The sequence below is a fragment of the Mobula hypostoma genome, chromosome 6 (assembly GCF_963921235.1).
Source record: "Mobula hypostoma chromosome 6, sMobHyp1.1, whole genome shotgun sequence".
Lineage (NCBI taxonomy): Eukaryota > Metazoa > Chordata > Chondrichthyes > Myliobatiformes > Myliobatidae > Mobula > Mobula hypostoma.
The window spans coordinates 28,482,607-28,500,317 of record NC_086102.1 but is presented as its reverse complement, the minus strand read 5'-3'; the positions used below and the strand labels follow the sequence as shown (position 1 = coordinate 28,500,317).

The window sequence follows — 17,711 nt, the reverse complement described above, 5'->3', positions numbered from 1 at the left end:
CAGAGTTGTGATCTCAGGATTGCTACCCCTGCCATGTGCCAGAGAGCCCAGAACTAGGAAGATAATATAGTTTAACACATGATAAGGAGGGAGAGCTTCAGATTTTTTGATCATTGGGCCCTCTTCCAGGAGGGTGAGACCTGTACAGATGAGGCGGTTTGCACTGAACTGGAGGGGATTAATATCCTTGTGAGAAGGTTTGCTGTTGCTGCATGGGCAAGGGTTTAAACTACAGTTGCAGCAAGGTGGGAACCAGAGCAATAGAGTTCAAAATTAAGAGACATCCTTTCAGAGCAAAGATGAGAATTCTCCTCAGCATGATGGCGAATTTTCTAAATTCTCTACCCAAGGTGACTGTGGAGGATCAGCTGTTGAGGATATTCAAGGCAAAGATTAGCAACATTTCAAATACTAAGGACATCAAGGGTTTAGTGCAAGAAAGTGGCACTAAGATGCCATAATATTACTGAAAGATGAAGAGACTGTGAGCTGCAGAATGGCATCTTGCTGTTTCCATTTCTTCTGCACTTATTGAGAGCATTGATTAAATATTGATATGACATGACCAGATAAATAACACATACACTATATTGCTTTCTGTCATGGTGCAGTAAAAGTGTTTTGTAGATAGATGGACGTTGGGTAAGTTGCTGTCTACTTTCAGGCTTGAATACCAGCTGAAGGCATTTGAGTTCACCTTTTAGTGATGGTAAGGATTTCTAGTAATCAAAGATTATCTGGGTTAAATCTAAGATTGATTTTATGGTCATAAAGATAGCCCCTGAATGACAATGAAATGAAAGAAAATTGAATTGTAAATGGGCATCCCAGTGTCTGACTGATTAACAGGAAGTGGTAGGAAAGCAAATTATTGCTGACCGAGTTTTCATAACGCTACAGTATATGCCACAAAAATGAACTAATTGCCTTCCTATTATATTGTACATCAAAGGAAACACTTCAAAAATAACATCAAAATCATCTTCAAGAAATTCACCATTACATCTAAAAACAGGGAAGACATTGAAGTTAATAGACAAACCTGAAGGAAATCTGTTCAAGACGGAGCTGTTCCACATGAGAACGACTTCCGCTGTGCCACAGAGAACAATGAGTAGCAGCTGCAAAAGGAGAGACTGAACAACCAAAAGACCCAACCACTAACCACTGTCATGACTTACTGTTACCCACGCTGTATCAGAGTATGTGTATCCTGGATTGTTCTCTACATCCATCTGAGGATCCACCAATAGACAACCCCATCATACTTGTTCTGAGTGATCGCACTACAAATATATTGCCCATCAAATGTTGTTGCAATTGTTGCATTACAGAGGTTTAGACTTTTTAAACTTGATCTAAAGTGTTTTTAAAAAAGTATTCAACAATCCTCTTTTCCCCCCATAGATTACTTATCTAAGGTTTTACGTAGTCACACAGAGCAAGCTTGTGATGGCAGTCGTGTAAAGCTGCATTGTCCTCGAGATACAACAATAAGTATACAGTCAGCATTTTACGGACGCAAGGTGCCAAGTTCCCTTTTGTGTCCAAGTTTAAATTCCAGAAACACTGTGGAAGAAAATTTAAACTGCACAGCACCAACCACTTTACAGGTAGGACAAGAAATTATCAAATAAGTTTTACTATTACTCTGAAAGTAGCAAATGTATTTGCACAATTTTATGTTAAAATTAAGTTTTAACTTACAGATTTTGGATTGGTGATGAAAATCAGTGAGTTTTCATTGTGATTTGCACTGTCTGGCCATGGACTACCCTTTCTAAATTATTCATGAAACAGGCGTACATACATTGAGAAAAGGATACAAATAAGCTTATTTTCACATTCAGACTGTAATAACTGTATATTGAATTTCAAATGGAGGAATCTAAAACAGATCCTTATATGCAGATAAAAGTCTAGAGACTCACATGCATTTTTTAATGAAATGTACAACTGATTTGAAGATCCAGGTTGCTTAGGTCAGTTCAGTGTATGTTATAGGTAACAGATGTGTGGAGCTCGATGTACAGTATATGCTATGCTCAACTACAGCAGCTCTCTGTGCAACACGTGTAATGTTGCCACTGAGAGAGGGAAGAGTACCTCAGAATCAGGGTTAATATCACTGGCGTATGTCGTGAAATATACTGCTTTGCAGTCATCATATTTTGCCCATAATAATTGACAGATATAACTTTAAAATAATTAATTACTCTATTCTAATAGCTCTAAATAACATATTTAGAAAACCAAACAAAATCTGCGGGAAAGTGTTATGAAGGGAACATAATTGAAATTTTGTGTTGATCTTTCTGCAGAACCAAAAAGGGGTTTCCCAGTTCTCGGTCATTCGCACTTTTTGATTCAGGATAAGAATATTTATGTGTGAAACATTCTTATCCAAATGTACATACATCCAATCTGAAACTCAGAAATAGGATATAAATTATCCAATCCCTCTGAACTCCATTTTCCTGCCTTTTCTCCATAACTTTTGACACCCTGACTAATCAAGAACCTATCAACCTCTTCCTTAAATGTACCTGGTGAACTGGCCTCCTGTCACAGGGGGCGCTGGGAACAGACCCAAATGCAAGACACAGACACTGAAGTACTAGGAACAGGAACAGACAAAACTAAATGACGGACAGGATGCAGTCTAGGAGTAGGGACAGGAACACAGACTAGGCTAGGGAAGCAGGACCAGGATGAGGGACTGGGAACAAGGAGCCTGGGCATGGTCTCTGAGCCAGAGACTGGACAAGGACCCAGAACCTGGGTCTTGACTCAGGCTCAGACCCTGGAACTAGGCAAAAACATGACAAGGCTTGGGTTCTTGGAGACCAGGCGAAGACATGATGAGGCTCGGGGTCTTGGAGGCTAGATGAGGACATGACGGCGCAAGGGTACTTCGAGGCAACTCCTGGGCAGGATGCGGGACTCCACCCCACAGAGGTACGGACAGGAAGGGACAGACCCAACCGCAGGATAACGGCAAACAGCCTGGCTTACCCGACAGAGGTAAGGGACAGGGAGGGAGCTAGGTTCGGGGTGACTCCAAGACTCAAGGCAGCCGGTAACCTCAGTAGGCTACGGAGCAGCCAAATCCATATCTGAATGACTGCACTAGCCTTCCACCAGTGGGTTGCTCTAAGGGGAGACTGACAAGACAACCCAGCAACCACACTCGATCCCGGGGCCACTCATATTCCCTGCCCCAAGATGAGCATCAGGTGCTTATGGTTAAGTCCAACAGAATCAAGGGACAGCCGGAAGACCTGGAGTCCGGAGTCCGCCGACCAGACCATGAACCGGAATGCAGACTTCAGACCGGACCATGACACCTCCACACCCATCTGAGACAATGAATTCCAAAGAGTCACCACCCTCTGGCTAAAGAATTTTTTCCTCATCTCTGTTCTAAATGGACATCCCTCAATTCTGAGGCTGTGCCCTCTGGTCCTGGACACACACTATAGGAAACCTACTCTCCAGATCCACTCTAACTAGGCCTTTCAATATTTGACAGGTTTCATTGAGTTCCCTCCTCATTGTTCTAAACTCCAGTGAGTACAGGCCCAGAGCCATTAAACACTGCTCATATGTTAACCCTTTCACTGCTGGGATCATTCTCATGAACCTCCTCAGGACCGTCTCCAGTGCCAGCACGTCTTTTGTTCGATAAGGGGTCCAAAACTGCTCAATACTCCAATTGTGATCTGACCAATGCCATATAAAGCCTCAGCATTACATCCTTGCTTTTGTATTCTAGACCCCTCAAAATGAATGCCAACATTGCATTGGCCTTCCTCACCACCGACTCAACCTGCGTTAACCTTTAGAGAATTCTGCACAATGGCTTCCAAGTCCCCTTGCACCTCTGGTTAATGAATTTTCTCCCTATTTAGAAAATAGTCCATGCTTTTATTCCTTCTGCCAAAGTGCATGACCACACACTTCCCTATACTACGTATATTCCATCTGCCACCTCTTTGCCCATTCCCCCAATTCATCTAAGTCCTCTTGCAAACTTCTTGCTTCCTCAACACCCTCTGCCCCCTACCTATCTTTGTATCATCCGCAAACTTGGACACAGAGCTATCAATTCCTTCATCCAAATCATTAACATATAACATGAAAAGAAGTGGTCCCAACTCTGACCCCTTTGGCACAACACAAGTGACTAGCAGGCAACCAGAATAGGTCCCCTTTATTCCCAATCTGCCTCCTGCCAGTCTACTCCTTGAGAAAACCATGCTGACTTTGACCTACTTTATCATGTGCCTCCAAGTACCCCAAAACCTCATCCTTTATAGTGGACTTCAACATCTTCCCAACTACTGAAGTCAGGCTAACTGGCCAATAGTTTCCTTTATTCTGCTTCCCTCTCTTCTTAAAAAGTGGAGTGACATTTGCAATTTTCCAGCCCTCCTGAACTATTCCAAAATCTAGTGATCCCTGAAGATCAATACTGATGCCTTCACAATCTACTGCTTCCTCTTTTAGAACCATGGGTTGTAGTCCATCTGGTCCAGGTGACTTTTCTACCTTCAGACCTTACAGCTTTGCAAGCACCTTCTCCTTAGTAATAGCAACTACACTCACTTCTGCCCTCTGACCTCTTGCATTTCTGATATACTGCTGGTGTCTTCTGTAGTGGAGACTGATACGAAATACTTATTTAGCTTGTCCGCCATTTCTTTGTCCCCCATTATTTCCTCTCCAGAGACATTTCCCAGCAGTCTGGACTCTCTTTTAAACATTATATATCTGAAAAATTCCTTTTGTACTTTTTTATATTATTGGTTAGCTTTCCTTTTCTCTTTTTATGGCTGTTTAATTGCCTTCAGTTGGTTTTTAAAAGCTCTCAATCCTCCACCTTCCCACTAATTTTTTGCAATATTATATGCCCCCTCTTCTGTTTCTATTCTGTCTTTGACTTCCCTCATCAGCCATAGTTGTGTCATTCTCCATAGAATACTTCTTCATCTTTGGGATGTATCTTTCCTGCGCCTTCTGAATTTCCCCCAGAAACACCAGTCATTGCTGTTCTGCCGTCGTCCCTGCTGGTGTCCCCTTCCATTCAACTTTAGCCAGCCCCTCTCTTATGCCTCTGTAATTCCCTTTACTCTACTGTAGTACTGATACATCTGACTTTAGCTTCTCCTACTGAAACTGCAGGGTGAATTTTATCATATTATGATCACTGCTTCCTAAGGTTTCTTTACCTTAGCTCGCAAATCAAATCTGGGTCATTGCTTTACACCCAATCCAGAATTGCCATTCCCCTAGTGGGCTCAACCACAAGTTGCCGTAGATAGCCATCTTGTAGGCATTCTACAGATTCCCTTTCTTGTGATCCAAAATCAGCACCGGCCTGAATTTTCCAATCTATCTGCATTTTGAAATCCCCCATGACAATCATAATATTGCCCTTTTAACATGCATTTTCTACTTCCCATTGTAATTTGTAGCCCACATCCTGGTTACTGTTTGGAGGTGTGTATATAACTCCCATTAGGGTCTTTTTTCCCTTGCAGTTTCTTAACTCTACCCACAAGGGTTCTACATCTTCTGATCCTATGTCACCTCTTTCTAACGACTTCATTTTATTTTTTACCAACAGAGCTGCCCCAAACCCCCTACCTATCTGCCTGCTCTTTCGATGTTAAGCTCCCAACAATGATCTTCAGTGGAAAACAATGCTGGAGAGGTAGTAATTAATGGGGACAGCGAAATGGCAGATGAACTGAATAAGTATTTGGCATCATTCTTCAGTTTGGAAGACGCTAGCAATGTGGTGGAAGTTCTAGATGTCAGGGGACATGATGTGTGTGAAGTCAGTCATTATGAGTGAGAAGGTTCCTGGGAAACTGAAAGGTCTGAAGGTAGATAGGTCATCTGGACCAGATGGTGTACACCCCAGGGCTCTGAAAGAGGTGGCTGAGGAAATTGTGGAGGCATTATTGATGATCTTTCAAGAATCACTAGATTCTGGAATGGTTCTGGAAGACTGGAAAATTACAAATGTCCCTCCACTCTTCAAGAATGGATAATATAGGCCAGTTAATCTGATCCCAGTGTCTGGGTAGATGTTGAAGTTGATTGATAAGGATGTGTTTTCAGGGTACTTGAAGGCACATGATAAAATAGGCCGTAGTCAGCATGTTTTACTCAAAGGAAAATCTTGCCTAGACAAAGCTGTTGGAATTCTTTGAAGAAATAGTAAGCAAGATAGACAAAGGAGAACTTTACTTCACTTTTCAAAAAGCCTTTGACAAGGTGCCATACATGAGACTGCTTAAAACGTTAAGAGCCCATGGTATTACAGGAAAGATTCTAGCATGGGTAAAGCAGTTACTGATTTGCAGGAGGCAAAGAGAGGGTATAAACGGAACCTTTTCTGGTTGACTGCTGGTGACCAGTGGTGTTCCATAGGGGTCTGTGATGAGATCAAGTCTTTTTACATTATATGTCAATGATTTGGATGATGGAATTGATGGCTTTGCTGCAAAGCTTGTCGACGATAAGAAGATAGTTGGAGGGGCAGGTATCTTTGAGGAAGTAGAGAGGCTACAGAAGGACTTAGACAGATTAGGAGAATGGGCAAAGAAGTGGCAGATGGGATACAGCGCATTTTGGTAGAAGAAATTAAAGGGTTGACTATTTTCTAAATGGAGAGAAAATACAAAAGCGTGAGGTGCAAAGGGACTTGGGATCCTTGTGCAGGGTTCCCGAAAGGTTAATTTGCAGGTTGAGTCTGTGGTGAGGAAGACAAATGTGATGTTAATATTCATTTCAAGAGGACTAGGATATAAAAGCAAGGATGTAATGTTGAGACTTTATAAATCACTGGTGAGGCCTCACCTGGAGTATTGTGAGCAGTTTTAAGGCCCTTATTTTATAAAGGATGTGCTGAAACTGGACAGCATTCAAAGGAGGTTCACAAAAATGATTCCAGGATTGAATGGCTTGTCATATGAAGAGCGTTTCATGGCTCTGGCCCTGTATTCACAAGACTTCAGAAGAATGAAGGGTGACTTCACTGAAACCTAGTGAATGGTGAAAGGCCTTGATAGAGTTGATATGGAGAAGATGTTTCCTATGGTGGGAGAGTCTAAGATCAGAGGACACAGGCTCAGAAAAGAGGGGCGTTGTTTTAGAATGGAGATGAGGAATTTCTTTAACCAGAGAGTGCTGAATCTGTGGAACTCATTGCCACAGGCAGCTGTGGAGGCCAAGTGTTTATGTATATTTAAGGAAGAGGTTGATAGACTCTTGATTAGTCAGGGGATACAGGGAGAAGGCAGCAGATTAGGGCTGAGAGGAAAATTGGATCAGCCATAATGAAATGGCGGAGCAGATTCGATGGGCCAGACGGCCTAATTCTGCTCCTAGATCTTATGGTCTTAAAATACAACCGAGTCCAATCACAACCAGATTTATATTACTTATATTTTCTATTTTCTATTTTTCTATTTTCTTTATTAAAAATTATGTTGCCTTAATAAAAATGGTGCATACTTTTCCCAGAATATCATCTAGCATTCTTTATCCATGGTCAGAAGGGGAGAAATTTAAAGTATCAGTAGAAGTAAGACAGAAATGTAAATTGGGTTTACTTGCAACTGATAAGTGGGTCAAACTGTTTGGGTTCAAACTACTCATATTGATCAAGGAAAAAGAAGATTTAGGATGAGAAAATAGAGACTCATTTATCAGGACCTAGCCATGCGCAGGGATAGCATTAACAGAGAGACCAAATATGAAATTACGATTAGTTAAATAAAAAATAAATAATGGATTATATATGTAAATGTTTGGGGATCTAAATGACCTGAAGCATCGTGAGATTAGCATGAACCAATTAATGGCATTACAGAACTTTTTGTATCAGAACTTGATAAATGAAGTGGATTGCCAGCTTCACAGCTATTCTAATTCTAGATCTAATTATTGAAAGGCTGTTCACAATCAAAGTGGTGTTTAATTATCTTAGTTATTATTTTCAAAAAAGAACCATGACTGTATTCCATAATTTTTGCTTGTTTATGCTAATATTTTGAGACTGTGTATTTATAAATGTTAACAAAATATTTAATGTTCACATTGTAAAAACTAGTTAGATCACATGTTCAACCTGAAAATAATGCATGGGTCTGTGGATAATATCTTTTATTCCTGAAGCACGTCTCCTTACTTTCATTTTTGCCAGAAAATACTGGACGAATGCCAGGACCAGCAATCTTGCCAGGTTCTAGTCAATAGACAAGTTTTTGGACTTGACCCATGTCCAGGCACCAGCAAATATCTCCTTGTCTCCTATAAATGCAAGCCCAGTAAGTAATACTTTCACAGTTAATGAACACACATTTTCTCATTAACCCTTTCAGTTCACCTTTAAGAATAAAAAGTACTCATTATACAATGCGAGAAATTATACTAATAATTAGAGCTTGTATTATTTATACTTGTGGTAACCTGTTTATTTTCATTTTCTTTCCTTTGAACGATTTTATAGTTCAGATTTAGAAATTATTAAAGCCTATTAGTCAATGCAATTGTTTCTATTTTAATTCGTTTGTTTAATTTCATCATATCTTTCTCCACATTGAGGACAACAGGGTTAATTTTTTGATTGATCTCCCTTGTGGGATTTCTAGCCAAGAAAAAGCAGAGCTCAGAAATTTGGTGCTCCGTTTCAATAGCCATACATGTGACAGTGTCCAGCTGGAAATGTATTCCACTGATGTGTTCTAGATGGGAAGGTGAATGGTTTGTGTGTTGATATTCTTGACACCAGAAATTAGTGGCAACAATCATCAGCTTGTCAGGGATAGGAGTTCAAAAATACAGAGCTTAGCTAGTCAACGTTAGTTTTTTTTTATTTCATCATGTTCCAAATGTAGTATAGCCTTCTACCTGCTATATGGTGAAACAAATCTTTTTTTTTCTTCCTGACAGACTTAAATTGGCAATAGTTACTGCTTTGACAAGGAACATGTTTATTCTTTGGCCATATTTTGTTGGCACAGATACCTTTTCTTTCAATTTTATTAAAATAATATCAGACAGAAGCACACTCACAATTAATACAAAGACAGGATTTCAGACACCATAGTCACATTGCATATGTTCCTGCTCATGCATCGTAGGATCTTGCTTTAGGAACTGAAGCTTGTCCTCATTTATTCTTTACAATAAAGCTGGGAATGGAGCTTAGTTTGAAGTGTTCTTACACAATAGTCTTTCAGTCCTTGCATAGGTCTCATCTTGCTTAAATGCATCCCAGATTTGGGTATAGTTTAATTAAATCCAGATTAAGGCTCTCTGTCTCCCAAAACAATAGTCTCAGAGATCACCCCTCCTGGTGCTGTTGCAAGTAATCCAATGATTTCTCTGAATGGGATATCTAAGTGCCAGTATTTTTCTATTGGTTCATGGCCTGTTTGAGCAGGTTTGACCAAATTCCCAGAAAGGCAAGATTAAATGTACAATCTGTGTGGCCATTTCTGTATCTGAGGGGTATGTCTGGAGTGTACTAATCCATTGCATTTTTCACTGATGAACAGTGCTAAGAGACAATCACATAGGCATCTGTTTTGAAGCCAACTGCACTTAGCTTATGCATGGCTGGAACTCTGTATCATGTTCTGGTTACCAAAGTAAATGTGTTATAGTACTAAACAGAATGCAAATTAATTAGTGAGGATATTGCCTGAACTTTTATTAGCAGAGGGCTAAGGCCTAAGAGACTGGGGAGTGGAGTTCCCAAAATTGTTCTGTTTAGGATGGGTGAACGCAATAAGCTGCATGTCTTCTTTCTGCACCATTAGCAATGCTAAGACTTTAAGAGAACATCCATACAGGTCTCTGGCTATGCTGCATTGCACATTTTTACATATCTATTGGAACAATTCTCTGGTAAGTTAAAAATTAAAATAAGCCTGAACGTTTGCTTGGGACTGGGAAAATCCATTTACATGGACTGAACATTTTTCATGATAAGGTGGAGAAGGATTTTAACAAAAGTCAAAGATTCTAGCATTCAAATAAATGTTATGTGCATTACAACTCTTAATTCTAATTCATTTAGTTGTGTGCAGCAACCCCTAAATGGCAAAAAATATCCGAATTCTGTAAGTAGTCCTGGTACGTGCAAAGCATTTATTTCACCTGTAATCCCAGAGTCAACAAAAGTTAACTTTTCTGTTTAGTTGCCAGTTGTCTCTGAGATTCTAATGATGGAATTTATGAATAATTTAATACAGTTATTATTTTCTCTGCTGTTGTAGCCTGATAAAAGATAACTATAGAATGGAAGTTGTTTGAATTTTGTTTTGGTCTCCTGCTGTAACTTTGGTGGGAAGTAAATGGAACCATCCTTCCAATGCAGTTTTGAGATATTTATGCAATTCTGTGGAACACTTGTTCACTTCCCAATATGAGAAGCAAGCTGTACATGCTGTTGAATTTAAAGACCCCTAAATTTAAAATTTAGAGTTAGATGAAAATGAGAATTAACTGTGCTATATCTGTGCTAAACAATATCTAGCAAGAACTCAGGAAAGATTAATTTTGCCTGGCCAAGCTCCTTAATTATTTTTAAAAAGTAGTATTTTATGACATCATAATTGGACTATGAAATTCATTAACATTAATTTTTAACGTTTTTAAAAATCATTCCACAAGTGTTCCACACACAAATGAAACATGAAGTGACAAACTTTAGATGTAATTGATGTGTAAGTAAAACATAGAGTTTTATGCTATCATCAAAGCTTGCATATGTTGTCACCTGGAAGTGTAACAATGTTTAACATACTGCTTTTACTTGCAGAAGAGTACAAAAGCAAATTAGCTTGTGAGGGCAAGGAACTTAAAATTCGCTGTAGAAACTCTGCATTGATTAATATCTATTCAGCAACATATGGCAGAATGTCAAATGGAAATCATGCTTGCCCATCAAACCTTAAGTTGCCTAATATTGGTAAGTTATACAGAGATTCAGCTTTTCAAGCAAAACTTCATTCAACTAAAAGAATAACAGCTTGGTTCTTAAAAAGTGGAAATTGGTAAAATTGAAGGGTTCTGGTTTAAGTTTCAAGTCTTGACTTTTTTCTTTTTGTTTAAAACGATAAAATAAATCAAAATTAACCATGAATTTCAAAGCACAAAGTGTGAAGGACAGTTTGCCTTCACTGAGAGGTTGATGGAAGATCTTAGTTTATTCTAAGTAGTTTAGGTTGTCTGCAAATTCTGGTAAGTGATTGAATCAAGATGAGTGTTTCGACTTATTCCGGTATACGTATAATAAGAGGCATACGCCTACACAAATCTGCGTTAGATTTGTGCAGACAGTGATGCAAGCTTCACAGTGCAATTTAAAATCTCAGCACGCACTTTTACATACCCTGTTTTTCAGTTGACTTCCAAGTTAAATAATTCTTCAAAGCAGTTAAAGTCCTGCCAAGATATTGTGCTTTATTTGGTGTCTCTGGAGTGGCTAACATTGTTTATGGTGTCAATTTGACTACCAAAGTCAGGATCAACAGCTACAATTACAGTGTAGTTTGGTGTTGATAATTTGAATTTCATTTCAAAATGATATCATGTAGTTAAAATTACAATTATTTTGTGTTTGTGCAATAACATGAAGATTACATGCAGATTAAACATCAAAAAAGAGACTTACAGATTGTTTTTAGTTGCGTTCATACTTAACTTTTAAATCTAAGAGTGTACAGTACTTGAAAATATTCATCTTGCATATTACTATATATTCTAGATATACAATAGATATAGAAAGGTTTATAGATATAGAGAGATACCGCATGGAAATAGGCCCTTTGATCTAGCAGGTCTGTCAACCATCAACAACTCATTCATACTGATTACTTTTCTTTTATTCTACTCACATTCCCATCAATTTCCCCCAGATTCCACTACTCAGCAACGCACCGGGGCAGCGGGCCAGTTGACTTTACCATTCAGCAAATTTTTGGGATGTGGGAAGAAACCGGAGCACCTGAAGCAAACCCTTGCAGTCACAAGGAACATATGTAACTCCACACAGACAACATGGGAGCTGGACCTCTGGTACTGAGGCAGTGGCCCTACCAGCTGTATCCATTTAACATCTCCAGGCAACTGTTAGTTATTGAAACAACCTCTTAAAGCACTTTGTCGCAGTAGATGTGAGTGCAACTGGGCAGTAGTTATTGAGACAGCTCAGTGGGTGTGGATACATGTGACAAGCTACCAGAGGAAGCTGACTGGCCGAACTGACCTGTAGTGTATATTCCATATTTCAATCTGAATTCCACTAGTGCATCATCTATTGCAGTTCTCAGGCAAGGAAGAAAACAATTCGGCCCAGCTTATCCTCTTGGCTAGAAAAAAGTGCAATGGAAAAAAAACTCAATGGCTTATCAAGTTAAACACCAGGGTAAAAGAAACAATTTAATATAATGTGAAGCCAAGGGAGCTTGTGTTTAGGGAGCGTTTTGCAGTTGAAGTATTTGCAGGCAAACTAGGTGCCAAACAGTAAATTTGCCATCCCAACTTCAATCTGCTCTGAGGTGCTTCAAAGTTTACCCAATTTTCGTGGAAGAGTGGTTACTGTTGAAGTTAAATATAGAAAATCCAGTAGCAATCTCTTTGGAAGAATCAAGTTTAAAACTCTCTGGTCATCAAACAAATTCATATTTGCAGAAATTTTTTTGCGAACATTGTCAATTTGTAATGAATTTATTCAGTAAAGCTGAGATCAATATTCCAGCTATTCCCATTGTATCATAGACAGTGGTTGCTCTGTGCTTACTTAATAACTGGCAGCAATTTATATTCTAGCTCTTAGTTTAGTATCAGGAGCTGGCAAACAGCAAAACAGTGCTACATGTATCATGTCTGCTTCCAGCCTCAATTCTTCCCTCAGGTGAAAGCGTTGTTGCCCATTGATAAAGCACATGTATGATTTTGCCACGGGCCATGCAAATATAAATATTTTGAAAACCTTGTTGGAAGGATCTAAGGATTTAAATCAAAATTATACTAAGACAATTATCAAATAATATTACTTGTATGGCACAGAAAGAAGACCTTTGGCTCAACTCATCCATGCCAATCAGGATATCCCATTTGCCTGTGTTTCGTCCGTATCCCTACAAACCTTTCTTATCAATGTACCTGTCAAAGTGTCTTGTGATTGTGCCCATCAGTACAGATTCTTCTGGCATCTTGTTACATGTACCCACACCCACTGAGCTGCCTCAATAACTATCACCCAGCTGCATTCGCATCTACTGTGATGAAGTGCTTTGAGAGGTTGGTCATGGCCAAAATCACCTCTTGCCTAAGCAAGGACCTGGACCCACTGCAATTTGCCTAGCACCACAGTAGGGTAGTGGGTAGTGGCTCCATATGTCACTACTACAGGGCGTGACAACCATGCCTTACACGAGTCCCGGGCTCAGCTGGCTCCGGCTGACAGTACCCGGTATGGGCCCCTATCCAGGGCTACGGATCCCACTGCCTTGTGGGTATCTTCGGGGGAAGAGAAGGCTAAGGAGTAAACCCTACACTCACAAATCTAGAGTGGAGCCCCTAAGGCGGTTGGATGACGTAACACGTCACCTCCCGGCAGCTCCTGCAGCCAAGCTGATGCCAAATGTACTGCTTGGCATTCCTTTGGACCACATCCGCGAGGCCGAGAGGGGGATCTTGATGTCTGGGCAGCCCAGGATCTCCATATTCATCGCCCAGGTCTGCTCCCCGGAGAGGACCGGGTGCATCCATTGTCTACTTAGACAGGTGGAGCCATTAATAATTAATTAACAGTAGGTCTACAGCAGATGCAACTTCACTGGCTCTCCAGTCACCCTTGGATCACCTGGACAATAGCAATACCCACCTTAGACTGCCGTACCTCCCTCTGCAATGGATCCTTGTCTTCCTCACAGGGAGAGCATAGTCAGTGTGGATCGGAAATAGCTCATTCTCCTCATGTTAATTAATACTGGTGCACCTCAGGAATGTGTGCTTAGCCCACTGCTCTATTGTCTCCATACCAGGGATTCCCAACCCTTTTTATGCCATGGTGTGTGACTATTAACCAAGAGGTCCATGGACCTTAGGTTGAGATCCCTGCTCTACACCCATGACTGTGTGGCTAGGGACAGCTAAAACACCCTCTAAAAATTTGCCCATGACACAAGTATCATTGGCAGAATTTCACATGGTGACAAGGAGCAAGATAGATCAGCTGGTTGACAGGTATCACAACCACAACCTTGCACTCAGCAGGGATAAAACCAATAAATTGATTGTGGACCAGGAAGAGGAAGTCGAGGGAACGCATTCCAGTCCTCATCGAGGGGCCAGCTGTAGAAAGAGAGAGCATTTTCAAGTTCGTAGGTATCAATATCTCTAAAGATCTATCTTGGGTCTAACATATTGATGCAATTACAAAGAAGGCACGATAATTAGGAACAAGAGAAAATTTGCAGATGCTGGAAATCCAAGCAACACACACAAAATGCTGGAGGAACTCAGCAGGCCAGGCAGTATCTCTGGAAAAGAGTACAGTCAACTTGGTATGTCACCAAAAACTCTTGCAAGTTTCTGCAGGTATGCTGTGGAGAGCATTCTAACTGGTTGCATCATTGTCTAGTATGGAGGGGGCACTGCACAGGTTCAAACAAAGCTGCAGAAAGTTCTAAATTCAGCCAGTTCCCTCATGAGCACCAGCTTCCCCAACATCAAGGACATCTTCAAAAGTTGATGCTTCAGGAAGGCAGCATCCATCATTAAGGGGCCCCATGGCCCACGAATTGCCCTCTTCTCCTTGCTGCCATCAGGGAGGAGGTACAGGAGCCTGAAGAAGCACAGTCAATATTTCAGATACAGCTTCTTCCCCTCCACCTCCACCTTCAGATTTCAGAATGGACAAAGATCACTACCTCACTATTTTTTTTTGCTCTCATTTTGCACGACTTAATTAATTTTTTAATATGTATTTCTTATTGTAGTTTATAGTTCTTAAACATTATTATGCATTGCTGCCACAAAACAACAAATTTCACAACATATTCCAGTGATATATTAAATCTGATTCTGATACTGAACACCTTCTCCTTAAATCTATGCCCTTTAGTGTTACGCTCCCCTGCTCTCAGAAAGTGTCTGCGATCATTCACCTTATCTATGCCCCTCATAACTCTATAAGGTCATCCATCAACCTTCTAGGCTCAAGGAACAAAGTCCCAGCTTATCCAGACTCCTCTTCTAGCTCAAGCCCACCAGTAACTGGTAACGTTCTCATTAATCCATTCTGCACCCTTTTCAACTTAATGACGTCCTTCCTCTACATGGGCAATTAGAACTGCACACAATACTCCAAGTGTGGTCTCACCAGAGACATGTAATTTGTGAGTTCAATGAGGTAAACAAGACAAAATGACCTGCAGCATAATGCTGGCTCTGCACAAACAAAGCCATAAAACCATTTATTTATGCTTTTAAGGCCAGCTATCAACAATCTTTTTGTGGATCCCTGCTTAGATTGCTGCAGACCCAGGTTGGTTCAGCAGAGCTTGCAGTGATAGCATGCAGACTTCTGGGAGGAATTAGACATGAAAGATAGGAGCCTAAAATTGTAATAGCAATGTTTTTTTCATTAAATTGTCAAGATCTACAAAAGATAAAGTAACCTGACTCAATGTCTTGTTTTGATATGGGCTACATAAATGATGGACAATAGGCCATAGTCACCTGTGCAGTGTTTCCATCTGGGCCTTTCATGGCTTCATAGAGTCCACATCCTTGTCCCTTCATTGGTGAGTGATTGGGAGAAAGGATGTGCCTTTCAATAAAGGGAGTTTTGAGCAGTAACATTACCACCTACAGGAACAGGTTTGCAACTATGTGGATTAGTTTTCCCTTGGATAGAACAGATTTTCATTCCCAGCAACCTGGGTTATCCTGTAATCTAGATATAAAAAAATAACACACAGTGATCAGAGACACTGTGTCACCAAATCTGCGTGGCAAAGAAATTTGCAGCGGTGTCCTGGAACCAAAGTGCATATATTAAGAAGGCATGTATTATTTAAAAGTTAGGTCCTTTGTTCTGTGCTTGCATGGTATTTTTATAATAAAGATCAAAAAAAGTAACAAATTTTGCCCGTTGCCGCTTACACATGGGAAGGAGGGGAGCTGGTGGGGGACTTTGGGGTTCTAACATTTAACTGTCATTCATTCTTTGGGGGCATTCCTCTGTTTTCCATGGATGGTTGTGAAGAAAAAACATTTCAGGATGTATATTGTATACATTTCTCTGACACTAAATGTATCATTGAACCTTTGAAATGGTTTAGCAGCAAGGAAGACATGATCAATTAGGCTTTCCAAGTAAATTCTCAATGGTGACATAATTTAACAATGATAGAGTATTGCCAAATGAGGTCTAATCATTCCAACATGCTCTAATTGCCGTGGAAACTACATGCAAATTGGTATCTTGATCATAAAAGGACTTAGGCCAACACATCAAGTAACAAGAATATGATAGAGTAAAGATTAATTCTCATCATTTCTTAGGTACACAGCCAACGATCTTTACAGAGTACCATCGAAAGCAACAAATAAAATCCACAGGGATGAACTTTGGGTTCTATTCTGTATTTGGGTAAATTGAGGAAAGCTACTTGATGGAGACACATACCTCAGGCACTTTTGGCTCATCAAGCTAGAAAATGCTGTAACAGTAACAGACATAAGGTCGGCAGTGTGTAAATGAGTGCACATTTGATTGCCATGCTGCCTTTTAATTACAATGATTTCATCGCAGCCAGCATTGACCACCCCATTTGTACTGAATGCTTCAGAAGGAAGTCAATATCCTGAATGGCCACAGCAGTTTAGCAAGCTGGCACAGCTTAATGCTAGCCACATCTTTGAAAGAAAGGTCTATTTCTGTGTACTGCAAGTCCTGGCAGCTGCTTGAAGAGTGAACCTGACACTCCTTGGCTCACCACCCACTATCATTCACCCACTCTATCAGCAAGGATACATGCCTAACATTCATAGACTTGCACACATACTCGGAACTGCTGTAAGCCTTAAACTAAGAACTTGTAGCTTACACACTGCTAACTATTCAACCATTTCAGAGAACAATTGTACGGTACTCACTCCCATGTTTCCCGTGCAGGAAAAGTGGCGTACAGCCAAGGCAGGAACTAGATTTTATTTGGTAATGCTTCTGCAAAGCACCATTGTGTGTGTTGTTTTTTTTTATGCCATGAATGCTCGACATCAAGGCTGTTGATTTGCAGAGCAGAATGGATTTTCCAGCGTTGTCACAGCTGCCTCATAAGCAAGCATCCAACAGGTTACCAGGATCACTGAAGCATGTTCTTGCAGAATTGGCAGTCACTCCATGCAGCCTAAAACTGCTGACCTCTCTTTGGAAGTCAGCATTCTTCTTTCACCAGTGCCCATGCTTCAGACTGTCACTTACCGTAGCTACTGGACTGTTGACACTTGCGTTAAGGTGGTATAGTCCACAGCCAGATCTAAGTCTAGACCACTTGAACGTCACGTGCAGTCTCCAGCACTGAAAGTCAATAACCTTTCACCAGCGGTGCTCCATCTATAAGGGTGACAATGTGTAGAGGCTCCAGGACAGGGCAGCTTTCACTACAAGC

General features: G+C 40.5%; 1 protein-coding gene across 4 annotated transcripts in view; it reads left to right on the top strand.

Moving 5' to 3' along the window:
• The window catches only part of eva1c (eva-1 homolog C (C. elegans)), a 127,303-nt gene that overhangs the window by 82,841 nt on the left and 26,751 nt on the right, over positions 1 to 17,711 (top strand). For all 4 annotated transcript variants that reach the window (XM_063050480.1, XM_063050481.1, XM_063050482.1 and 1 more), the window contains 3 exons: positions 1,408 to 1,613; positions 8,219 to 8,342; positions 10,844 to 10,993. In XM_063050480.1, the coding sequence (XP_062906550.1) occupies positions 1,408 to 1,613; positions 8,219 to 8,342; positions 10,844 to 10,993 (480 nt within the window). The remainder of the gene's footprint in view (positions 1 to 1,407; positions 1,614 to 8,218; positions 8,343 to 10,843; positions 10,994 to 17,711) is intronic.